General features: G+C 39.8%; 1 protein-coding gene across 10 annotated transcripts in view; it reads left to right on the forward strand.

The window, feature by feature from the left end:
- Nucleotides 1-12,615, forward strand: part of TANC2 (tetratricopeptide repeat, ankyrin repeat and coiled-coil containing 2) — a 164,137-nt gene that overhangs the window by 22,070 nt on the left and 129,452 nt on the right. For 9 of the 10 annotated variants that reach the window (XM_088067949.1, XM_014261032.2, XM_014261034.2 and 6 more), the window contains exon 3: nucleotides 6,815-6,914. In XM_088067949.1, coding sequence (XP_087924075.1) covers nucleotides 6,848-6,914 — 67 coding nt within the window. In that variant the 5' untranslated portion in view covers nucleotides 6,815-6,847. Of the gene's footprint in view, nucleotides 1-6,383; nucleotides 6,429-6,814; nucleotides 6,915-12,615 lie in introns of those variants that run through there. The other variant, XM_088067950.1, reaches the window with a different exon arrangement.

The following is a 12,615-nucleotide window of genomic DNA, read 5'->3' on the forward strand; positions in this document are numbered from 1 at the left end:
GTCCTGGCACAGGTGCCCAGAGAAGCTGTGGCTGCCCCTGGATCCCTGACAGCGTCCAAGGCCAGGCTGGACACTGGGGCTTGGAGCAAACTGGGACAGTGGAAGGTGTCCCTGCCCATGGCAGGGGGTGGGACCAGGTGAACTTCAAGGTCCATTCCAGCCTTGGCCATTCTATGATTCCAGCTATAGCAAGTGCCCTGAAACTTCTTTCAAGGCAGTTTAGCAAGACTTGGCTTGTGCAGAACTGTACCACATTTTATTTCAAGCTTAAATACCTATTCACGTGGTTGTTGATGGAGGCAGCTACTAGTAATATTTAAAACCAAAGCAATAATTTTACCTGTTATGAGCAACACAGAAGACACTAAAAGCACCAGGAGTGAATTGATGAAAGTGAGGTGATGGAATTTCTAACTTTCGTTTAGTTATCATTTTACTCCGAGGCTGGATAATTATGACATTGTATATAGAGAATGGAAGTGTTCTTTGGGAATTCAGTCTGTATCATCAATCTAGATATAACCCTAATCTAGAATTAGAAACCAGGTTATGCAAAATGACAAAGCCTGGTTCAAAATTAAATTTCCTGCATTTCAAGGTCACCACGTTTTCATGCTGGAGAGAGAACTTTTTGACTTTCTCCTAGTGAGTGATTGCATTCTTTCTGCAATGTTTCTGGTCTCGTTTTAAATTGGTGTTAAATGTCAACACTTAAATAAAATGTATTGCTGGAGAAATCTTTTTCCCTGAAAAGTAAATTCAAATTTTGACTGAAAAGTTACGGTTACGAAGTCTGTTAATTGGGTATTCTGTGGCAGGCAGGTTATCTGATGAGGACTGTTATTGTTTGAGAGTAGCGAGTTTCTCTGGATTCACAGCAATAAGCTTGTCAGTGCAGTCTTTCTCTGAGAGCAGTCGTGCTTTTATTCTCCTTTGTCCTCACTTGAAGTGCGACTGTGCTCCAGACAAAAGGAAAAACAATCTCCTGTTAGCAAAGAGCGGGAAGCTTGAGTCTGCCCAGAGCCTGCGTGTATTGAGGGATTGAGTGTGGTGTACTTTTGCCTCTCAGCTCCAGGTACAAGCAGCTTCACCCTCTGGAAGCGCTGTTTTCCAAGCATAGCACCAAAATGAGCTGTTCCTCTGCTAAATTGTGTGGGTTTCCGTAAGAATACAGTGCTTGTCTCCTTCCTCCCAGGCTGTAATGATATAAAAATTACCTCTGAACATAATCGCCACAGACTCAATAAATTTGTATGGCCACAGTCACCTTAGAGGTGTTGTTGGGAACTTCACAACTATGGGAATATTACTTTGTTATGTTCTCAGAACTGCTTTTTAACAGGAGAATTAACAGCTGCTTCATTTGATAAAATAAAAGCAGGGATTGAGGTCAACCTCCTGCTTCCTTGTGAAATGTTGCATTGATCTACTGCAAATGTTTTTCCAGTGGGAGTACTGTTAGGTGTTTTACGGGTGATTTTTATGTATTTCTATCAAAGACAGCTGGAGAAGCAAAGACAGTGGGGTCATACCAGGAGGACAGGTGTGCAAACAAGTGCAGGGGCTCTGGGATTGTAGGAGTCAATGCAGGATCTGTAGGAAAGGCAGTCCAGAGATCTCCAAGTATTTTGTTTAAGAGTGAAACAGCAGATGGGCCTTCACATCAGGCCCCCCATGATAGTTATTACTGGTCAGGCATTTGTGAGGAAACATAACATCAAACAATTAATTTTGTTGTTCTAAAGCCTGTTAGAGAACTCTGTTTAATAAACTTTTAATTGCTTAAAGACCTCTAATTGGCAGGGTTTAGTGCTTTTAATACCTTTGTTGTTTTCCTATTTCCAAATAATCCTAGAAGTTCTTGGCAAGCTTGCTAGGTCTCAACAGTACTTTTTTCATTCCTAAAGTTCCTGGAAATATTTAATCTCTAAACTTAATCTCTAAATTGTGCTCCCGTGTGTTCAAATGTGCACAGACCAAGCTCGTAAATATACATTTTCTTTGCCTTCAGAGTTATTGTAATCAGTTATTCCCGCCGCTGTGGTGAGTCAGAGTGTTCTGGGAGGCAGAATTTAATGGATTTGATCGTCATGAGATCGTCATGGAGCTTCTGCCACTTCCTGACACTTCTCAGTGAAGACTGTGGCCATCCCAGTCCTCCTGTGAGCATCAAAGTACAGCTTAAGCCTTCTTTAGTCCTCGTCATCAGGCTGTCTCTCAAAACACCCTCTGGAATTTCAGGGCAATTCAAAATAAGAGTTCAGGTTAAACTTTGAATAATTAATTTGAGGAGCATGAAAAGTTTCAGCTTGGCAGCAGTTACAGGCAAATGTGGAACACATCTGTTTGCAATACCCATTATACATGGAGTAAATGCTTGAAAGTCAAGCCCCGTTGTGTGTTTTGTTTGCATTTTTCAATTTATTTCATTGTGTGATAATTAGTTTTATAAATCTGTCACTTGTGTAAAAAAGTCCTTGTTATCTCTTCCTTCCTGAAGCTTGAATGTTCTTTGAAAACAGTTCACTAATTTATGAAAAGATAGGGGTTTTTTTTGTTCACAAAATGTTCATTTGGGCTTTACATGTTGGTAAATCCTGAAAACTAATATTCAGAAAGGTTCCTTTTTCTGGCATCTTAATATAAGATCCTTGTTATGCACACTCCTTAATTTCTACTGTAGTGAGTTCAGCTTCCCTCATGAAATCAGCTCATCTTGTGCTACCAGGAACCTTTGAAATAGAATATTTTACAAGTACCAAGCTTTTCCATTTTTACATTGCACAACTGCGTATGTTTTCCATCAATGGACTTTTGGTTTGTTTTTTGTTTTTTTTTAAAGTGACCCTTTAAAAACAATTTTCTTTCCTTTGTTCCTTTGGGGAATTCAGGGAAGGTATACTGAAGGAATGTGGTGCCTCAGGATTGTCTGAGATGGACAGAAGCTGATAAATAAAGGAATAAGCACTGAGATTCTCATTGAAAAATGTGCTTTAATTGAAGTTTACAAATACTTCTGCTTTATAACATGCTAAATGTTTTTAACATTATTATTATTTTTATTTATAATATTATGTTTAATCTATTAACATAATGTATTGAGAGTTTTTGAACACTCCATAGTGTATTCTGCTGAATATTAAGAAGGTTCTGGAAGTAAATTCTGTCTTAATTTGCTGCTGCCTGACCCAGAGAGTGAGGTAATGGGATCTCATGGGCTGGCACAGGCTTGTACTTCACTTTTCAACTACAAATTCATATCCTAAGAGGCAGCTGACAGAATGGTTGACCCACCTCCAATTCCAATTTGGCAAGATGGTATTTTTCTTTTTTTCTTTTTTTTTTGGAGGGGGTGGGGGGAGGGGGTTGTCTTTTTCAGCCATTCAGTTAAAGCTCTGCTGTTGCCACACTCTGGCTGTGCTGCTGATACCTGTGCGCATCATGTGCTGCACAGCAAGCCTGCCTGCTGCACAGGGCTGTCTCCTGGCTGAGATTGGGTACATGGATAAAGAACTCTGTTTCTATTAATGTGTTTGTTTGTAAGACCAAAATGTTTACAGTAATTTTATTTTCTACAACAAGTTTTTGCAATGCTCGTCCCTCTACATAGGTAGTTTTATTGCAGAGGTGAGGAAGGAACTGAACACTTAAAGGGGAAATGAAATTCTTAAGAGATGTGCATTGCACGCATGACTTAAGATGCATTCCCTTCCTCCTTTTGTAGTTAGAAATTTGTCTTATTGGAGAAAGCACAGAATTCTAATATTAAGATATACATTTAATAACTCCTCACACTGATGTGCTTGAAATTTGGCAGCAATGTTTGTACGACTCACTGGACATCAAACACTCTTTTGAACAAGAGCTTAGCTTTGCTAATCAGCTTTATAGAAAATAAAATTTTATTTTTAGTATGGTGATCAGAGAGGAGGAGAGTACAGGGGTCTGGTTGTTCTACTGGTGGTATATAGGCAGAAAAATTTGCTTTGGTTTTGTAATTCTGTGTCTGACACGCAATATCTCTGTAAAAAGAAGCAAAACTGACTTCTGAGCTGTTTTTTTCTAAAAATGCTGTGTAGGAGATTATACCTTTTTTAGTCATCTGTTGATACTCTTTGGAGAGTTGTGCTCATGCAGTGTCTTCATTTTGTTTGGTAAACTTAAAAATGACAAGATAAAGGGAAAATCAAGTGTAGTATCTCTTGGTTGTCCAAATTCTTGCCACAGACATCCTGTGTCAGTGGGGGTGTGAAGGATCCCCATCACATTCCTGCAGCTTTTGCTTCTGTGTAGTGGTTTAGATTGGCTAATTTCATTTTCCCAGCCAACGCACCAAATAAATGTCGTGGCTTTTAACTAAAAAAATTACTTCTTGCTGTGAGATATGGATTAAAACAAGAGCAAAACAAGCTTAAAAGGAAATAAAGAAAATTTATTAACAAAACTACAAGAATAAGAACACAAGAATAAACTTCCAGAAAACCCTTTTATCCCCCATTTGGAGTTTTCCTCCCTAATTTGCCCTAGGACAGCTAGGACATTCTGACAGAGCTGCTGCTGATCCTGAAGAAAGGCATTAACCTGGGCTGTGAGGTACATTAAGGAGTTCATGGGGTAGGATGAAAAACTGTCTGATCCAGCTCCTCCTAATACTGTAATTTTGTTTGCTGTTTAATGCTTCTAATTCCATGAACTAATACGACCAACAGGATTTTTAATTTAGAGTGCTTATTCTTAAATATTACTTCTGGCTTAGTGGTGTTGGCTGAACAGAGGAAGAGCAGTGACCATGTTTGCTCAAAGTCACAGAGAGACACAGTTGTGCGTGAAAATGAAAACTAGCAGCTGATTTTGGTCACCTGCTCCTCTGTGTTGTGAACACCTTAACTAATCAGGATATAAGGATAAAGGTTAAGAGTGCTTAGCTTAGAATACATCAATATTGTGTGTAAGCTACAATGAGAAACCGTGCCAGGAATTGCAGCTAAAGTAGAGTCACAGAATTACTGAGTGGTTCGGGTTGAAGGAACCTTAAAAACCATCTAGTTCCAACCCCCTGCCATGGGCAGAGTCATCTTCCTGTAGTCTAGCAGTCCCCTGAGAGTATGGAATTAGTCCTTGGGATGTCCCTTGGCTGGTAACGCAGGGTCTTTATGGAAGACATCAGTTCTCTCTCTTGTCTGGGGTTCTTAGGAGCAAATTCATGGAGACCCTGGCTGTGCCCTACACAGAGCCTTAATTCAGGCCTAGTACCAGCACAGCACTTCCTGGCCCTGTTGGCCACATGCAAAGTGCAGGTAAATATAATTATTAGCAAACTATCAGGCTCACCTTTGGCATGGCCTAGGCCTGGGGTAGGTGACTTCTTTGACAGAATTTGATTGAATTCAGTTGTAGCTCAGCACTGGTGGCTTAGCTCTGCTCAGTTCTCTCCACAGTGTAAGCCAGCATGGGGAAAGTCTCTAAACAATTGTCTGTGTACCCAGATGGAATTTTTTTGATAGTCATGTAACAGTGGGATGCTCTGAAGGGGACCTAAGCCTCATTTAGGAGCCTTGGGAATGAGCCTAAACACCAACTCCTTGTGTTTTGGTGGCAGAAAGGTGCCGGGCATGCTCAAGTGATTCATAAATGCAAAGGATTTATGAATTTAATACTCATTCATGCATGCATACAGACTCCCAGATCTGTTTGTGCAGTTTGGCAAGTGAGTGGGAGCTTGTGTCAGGAAAGGCTTCAGTTGCTGTCATCCCTGTGTGCTTACTGGGGCTTGGGATGTGTGTACTCTGAGCTGCTGCCCTGGAATGCTGGTGTCTCTCGGTAAGTGAGTAAATCATATTAAAAGGACTTTCAGTGGCTTCAAAAATACATACAAAGCTCTTTGAACTGTCCCCTATTGTATTATCAGAATTGAAAGTATCAAACAAATGTGAAGAAATGCAGGATGGCATTTACTGAGCATCCTCCAAGAGAAACCAAATATTGTTATGGGAAAAAAATTCATTATTTTTACAAGATGAATGTGTTACCTTGTGACTATGGAATATCATGTGTCCAATAGAAAGAAAATTGATTTATTTTATGTACTGATCAAAGACTCTTTACAATTATTTTGGTCTGGTTTGAACTGCTTTTGTTGTAGGTGTTTTGATGCTTTACATGCTTTAATAAGAGGCTGTTCCCCAGCACAGGCTCTCAGTGTGCCTGTTGATCCCAGACACTCTTACCTTCAGCAATACTCAGTCAACTTTTCTTTTTCCCCACCAAGAAATATACAGCAAGGAAAATACAGGGGTAATGTTTATGTTTGATTTTTTGCATCAATTACTCTGGGATTGAGTGATTTATCTCCTCATGACAATTTATTCAGTTTGCAGGAGAATTTGACAGTCAACCAGCCCAAGAGCCGCAGAGCATCTGGAGTCATGGTTGGTGTCAGCAGGATTGATTTTCTAAGCAACAGGAAGGGCAGCAGCTCCTTCTGATGGGTTTGGTTTTAATAGTGATGGGAAACGGAGGCAGTTTGCTAAATGCTATGGCTTTCCCACTTCTGTGTGATAATAAATTATTTGGTAAAATAGGTTGGCTCTACCAGCAGCACTGGAATTGTGTTGTCCTGGAAATAAAGCCTGGATAACTTGAAAGCAAACTAAATGGTAGGCTTTATGTGGATGTTGTTGTTGGGAATTGTATTGGCAAAATAGTTTTTCATCATTTTATCTTGGTTTTAGCGCTTCTTTACCTCTTCTCCATAATAGCTTCCTGTTGTCCAAATGGGACCATTGATTTTTTATGTCTGTTCTGCTTTCCGTAGTGTTTGCAATAAACCAAGTGGAACAGGATCGCCATGTTTCGAAACAGTCTCAAAATGCTTCTTACAGGAGGGAAGTCAAACCGCAAAAACAGGTCCAGCGGTAAGTAATCGTCACCTCATCATGCATGTGGAATATGGGCACTTTTGAAACCATTCCTTTTATATGTGTTTTGGTCTCAGCAGGACTTTCTTCTTGTTAATGAGCAGATGTACTCAGCTGACGATCTTGCAGACTCCAAACATCATTATACTTAATTTTAATATTGTGATGTGCTTTTAATTTGAAACTGTATTTATATTTATTTTAAAATGCATGGAAACCATCATCAGGTTTTATTGTGGAGATGAGATGCAAGGAAAACCAAATAAGAGTTCTACGTAATCTTGTAGTAAACAAGAATCAAGGTTCACATTTCATTTATGGGAAGTAATAATTTTTTTTTCTTCTGAAATGTCTGTGATAACTTGTGGCAGTAAAACCTGCTTAATTGCAGCCAAAATTTCTGAGAGCAGCAGCAATTTCTTTTAAGCTTTTATTTTTAACGAGGAGGGAGAAAGAGGAATGGGAATAGTTGAAATTGAAGGAGAAATTGCCCCAGTTTAATAATTTATGTCAATTTTGTTTTTCCACCATCTCAGGAAAGGAGTTTACAGTTAGTATTGGTTCATGTGGCTTGGCCTGTTTCATCCATGACAGAGATTTTGGGAGATAGTAATTGTAAGACAAAGCATTACAGAAATATTGATAGGCTTTAAAAACATTTTTATTTAATTTTCATAGTTTTTTCCAAAAACGGAGTGTTGGCAGGATAAGAGCTTTTAATTAGATCTTTCATTTTGAATTTTAAAGCCATCTGGCAGCACACCTTAAATATTTTGGGATACGGTGTCTATTTGTGCTCGTGCATCTGTGTTAATGTGGTTATTTATGTTATGGATGTTTATATGGATGTTCTTTGAGAAACTGGAGGTGAGGATGTGAGGAGGTGCAGTGGTGGTAAAGGCAGTGGGAAAATGGGCTGTTTTCCCTCGGTTTAAGCAAGTTGTTCAGTGTTTCTCACACTGCTAGAATTTGGCCATTATTATTGTCTTCCTGCCTATGTTGTATTTGGGGAAGGAGAATTGTGGGGCTTTGCTGTGGGGCAGCACTGATGCCTTAGGCATCAGTGATCTCTTATTCCAGTGTCTGGTGATAGTTGCGGGGTGTTGGTCTATCCTGAAGGCACTTGCCCTGGGAAGTTCAGGAGTGCATCGTGATATTGTGGTTGGTGTGGATCTCAAAGCAGGTAAAAGTCTGTTTTGCAAAGGCACCGTATGAATTCAGGCCTGAGGTGGTGGCTGTTCATTGCTTTTATGGAGAAGATTTCCTTACCAAAGGAACTTCTCAGTGTCTTGTGGTAGGAGTGGTTAGTGTGAGGGAGATACCTGCATGAAAAGACAGGTTTGGGGAAGACGTGAGCAGATAGCTCCATCCTCTTGTGATTTGTGTCACATTTACTGTTTGAAAGTATAAATCCTTTGATGATACCTTTAGGAAACGGTGCACAGACAGATCACCTTAAGTTGTGATTTCTGTACAAAGCCCTCTCTTTGTCAGATGTGCTGCTAACAGGCCGTAGTACTCCTTTTGGCTTATCTCCCAGAAGCAATATTAAAGATTTTGTACATGCCAAGCTCTGCAGATATGTGTTTCTTCTTTTGTGAATGAAAAATGTCAGTTCTGAAGTACTGAGATTTGACAGTCTGGTTTTGGGCAAAGCAGAAGAAGAGATGGGTTTTCTTATTCATGTATTGAAAAAATAGTATGACAGAATTGAATTGATAAGGTTCTCTCTAATGCCTAGTGGCTGTACTGTATGTTTAATTTACTGCAATTCTGCCCTTGAAATAAGTTGCTTTTTTGAGAAGTTCTGTTTGGCATTCTTCAGGGCAAGAGAGGGAATGGGAAAATGAGATGCTCAGGTTTGTTATATTGTTTGTGACTAAGCGGCAAACATCCCTGCACTGCATAACAATTTTTCAGATAGTTGTTAATCTTTCAAACTCTTACATGATAATAGATTAATTCCTTGCTGCCTAGATTTTTTTAAGACAAGTATATTTAAGTCTGTATTTCTTTGCAACACACTAAGGAAAAGAATCAGTAAATCTTCCGTGTACATTTCTGTGTCACATGCAGTACTGTAAGCCTGAAACTTGCTATATTTATGTGCTTTGCAGTTCTGGCAAACTACAGTTTTGATACTTCAAAAGCAGATTAAAAAGGACAGAATTTACCTAATAATATACGAAAGGGATTTGTCACCCTGTCACTGACAGGATCTTGATGAATCTTCCCATCCCCTTGAATAAATCCCAGAATGGTTTGGGGTGGAATTTAATTGGGAAGGAATTTAAATGCCTAGTCCCATCGTCCTGCTGTGGGCAGGGACACCTTCCACTGTCCCAGGTGGCTCCAAGCCCCATCCAGCCTGGCCTTGGATACTCCAGAGATCCAGGGGCAGCCACAGCTTCTCTGGGCAACCTGTGCCGGGGCCTGACCACCCTCACAGTAAATGCAACTGTCTTTCAGCAGCTGGGTCCAGGTGTTGCATTCTTTTGAACATTTTCACATGGTCAGTGCTGTCCTTCCAACATTGTTGTCTTCACTGGTGGGTTTTGTCTTGGCAGTTTCTATAGAGACATAGGTGGGACACTGCAGTTTTTGGATTTTTTCTCATTCAAGAGCTCTGAAAAGATTATGTGTTTATTGAAATTTTTATTTTTTTCTCTCATTAACGTGATTTAAAATGCTAATTAGATGGAAATTAAGCTTCCCTGATGGTTTTGGTGCTCTGATTTGCTGCATGACCTTAGAGCAACACCCATCTCTGAGAACTGTGAACAAGCTCTAAATCCTAAGGTCCATGTTGGGTAAATCATCTGTTGGCTTCAGGTGTGCCGTGTACTGAGTCTGAGTCTCGTGGACTGATGACAGTCCACCCAGATGTCTCTGAGATTGCACTGTGCCTTCATTTCCTACATTCTAGTCATCTTACATTCCAGTGTGGGAATAAACCTTTGAAGCAGGGTTAAAGGTATTTTGTTGTTTTCTTGGGGAATCCAAAGGAGCACACTGGCCTTTGCAATTCCTGTGCTTTGCTGTGTCTTTCATTTGCAGCAGCACTCAATGAACAGGAGCAGTGGAGTCAGGGTAATGATTCCTAGAAGTGATGTGGTTTTGATAACGCTTCTTGATTAAAAGAAAACTGGTAGTGAGAGCAGTAAAAAGCCCTCTTAATTTTCCTTCTTTAGAAACTGCTGAGCAACTTCTCTGAGAACCGTGGTTAACATTTATTTTACCTCAGCCAGAGTGGGTTTTCCCCTTTGGTGCTTGATGGTGTTGTGATTCAGGAACACACAAAATATTTATAAAAGAAGAATAAAATTACACTCATCTGAATGTATAGTTATGTACACTACTGCCAAATTAAAATAAATTAATTTCTACTACAGCATCAGCCTGGGTAATCTCCTGTGATTAATTCTGGGTGTCTGGGTGTCCTTTCAGAGCTCCAGTGCTGGGATTTCAAAGTATGTGCTCTGGACACAGAGTGCTCAGTGCACATGTGTGTGCACATACTTAATGTCTTGTCTTAAGAAAAATTCACCCGTGACTCAAGAGCACTCAGGATGGTTTACGTTAATGCCTTGAGGACCCAATACGCCTGCAACAGTGTTTTGATTAGGTTGTTTTTTTTCTGATATAAATGGATATTCCACAAAGCTGCCAGATAGCAGCATCTCTCGTGCTGAAATGGGATTTCCAGTGTAAATTAATTTAGAGATGCACAGACATACAAGCTTTCTGATTCGTTTATATCCGTAGCTATATTATGTAAGATGTGTTTCTTTCAAAATGCAAAAGGACTTTGTTTTTCTCCATCCTGTTATTCCTTCTGGGTGAAGATCCAGCAGGATTGTTGTGGCCAGAGCCCTATGGCCAGGGCAAGCAGGTGTAATAATCTGCAGATAGGCAAACCTGCTGCTGCTTCTTCTAAGAGATGTTTGTGGCTTCTTCCCCACTAATTCAGTTCTTCCAGGGCAGTTCTGTTCTCTGAATCCAGAGACTCAGGTTTTCTGTTGTTTTTACTTGTTTTTATCAAGGACCTGTCTCATACTTATCTGCAGTTTACTTGCTTTATTAATCCTTCCTTGGTCTGGGTGTATACTGAAGTAGTGCATATCAAATCAGTGCACTTGTATTCATTCCAGTATCCTGTTAGGGAACTGTTTGCATGTAATGGATCCAGTCATTCCACCTATTACAGTTTTCCTTGTTCTTTTCCAAGCAGATGGACTATTTCCCTCTTACATTATCACATTAAATTAACACTGCTCTAAGAGTTTGGATTCCCTCTAGAATCTGGTAAAATTCAGCTGCAAAACTGCACATTTTGTTCGGCTTTGTATTTCCCTTTGCTTTGTGAGGAGAAGCCCAAGAATTTGTGCTGTTTATTTCTGACACAGATGAATGTAGCCTTAAGCAAAAGAAAAAAATGGTGGTGGGGGGGAGGAGACCCCAAACCAGCAAACCACCACAGAAGAACCCCAAATGAACAAACAACACTCCCCCCGCACATAGAGGAAAAAAAAACCAAAACAAGGCAAGTACTCTAAAATCTGAATGTCTGAGGCATGCAATCCTTAGCCCAAAGGGTCTTCTTTTCCCTTCCGAGTTAGTTAGGAATTACATCTTGCTTGTTCTTAACTATAAAACGCATGATTTTTATCTGGAGCTTCCCAGCCAGGAGCCTTCCTGTCATTCAGAATATTTTTGGTGCAGGGTTTTAAAAAATTTCTTCTTCTTTCCTGGTTCACAGAAGACCCAATTACTTCTCACTTCCAACATATTTATAGGGTTTTTTTTTAATCTGCCACTTCATATTTTAATTCCAGACTGAAAGGGCCCCTGTCAAATGCTCTTCTCCTTTGATTCCTGCCTTTCAAAGATAAAAGGCATTTCTATGAAGGTCTCATTTCTGCTTGACCAGGTCTCTGTGCAGTTTCTGATCTATCTGATCTCTTGTGGAAGTCTGAGGATAACTTTTAACTCTGAAGAGTTTCAGGGTCACAATTGTTTTTTTCGGTTTCATTTCTGAAAGAAATTGCTGAGTGATGAGATCCAGTCAATTGGTCCTATAGATGTCAGGTAGCTTAATTTAAGAAAGTGTTAGAAGTGAGATATTAAAAGACCCATCGTGTATTATGGTCCTGAATACTGGCTGTATCCACACGTTCAAGGTATTCCATCCAAATAAAAATGCGGATCCTGTTCTTCCACAAAAATGGCAGGTTTTTCATAAATCCATTTTTAAACAATGCGCGAGTATGTTGACAACTGACTCACCAGAGTAAAGTTTGTCCTTCAGTTTGTTTAAGTATGAACTGACCTTTCCTGAAAGTTTGTTTTGCATTTATGTAATGCGGTGTTCTCCTTCTGAAGAAGGCAGTATATCAGGAAGATTTATACGTACACAGGCATGCTGTTTGCTTCCTAGCATTCTGATTTATTTGATCAAAATACGTCTTGTTCATGTACCAGACTCTTCTCAGACAAATAGAAGATGTTTGGACAATGAAGCTTCTGCTTCTCTCCTGTACTACTATTGTAGAGGGAATTTTAGCAGCCTATATTGGAATAATATGTATTTATTTCCTTCTGATTCACAAATATCAGAAAAGATTTTCCCATGTGTGACCATCACCAACTCTAAGAACATGTGCAGAGCAAGAAGGTCCCCCCTGAGCCTCCTTTTCTT

The sequence above is a fragment of the Pseudopodoces humilis genome, chromosome 29 (genome assembly GCF_049639895.1).
Source record: "Pseudopodoces humilis isolate 2021_Gansu_Grassland_sample_001 chromosome 29, ASM4963989v1, whole genome shotgun sequence".
Classification (NCBI taxonomy): Eukaryota; Metazoa; Chordata; class Aves; order Passeriformes; family Paridae; genus Pseudopodoces; species Pseudopodoces humilis.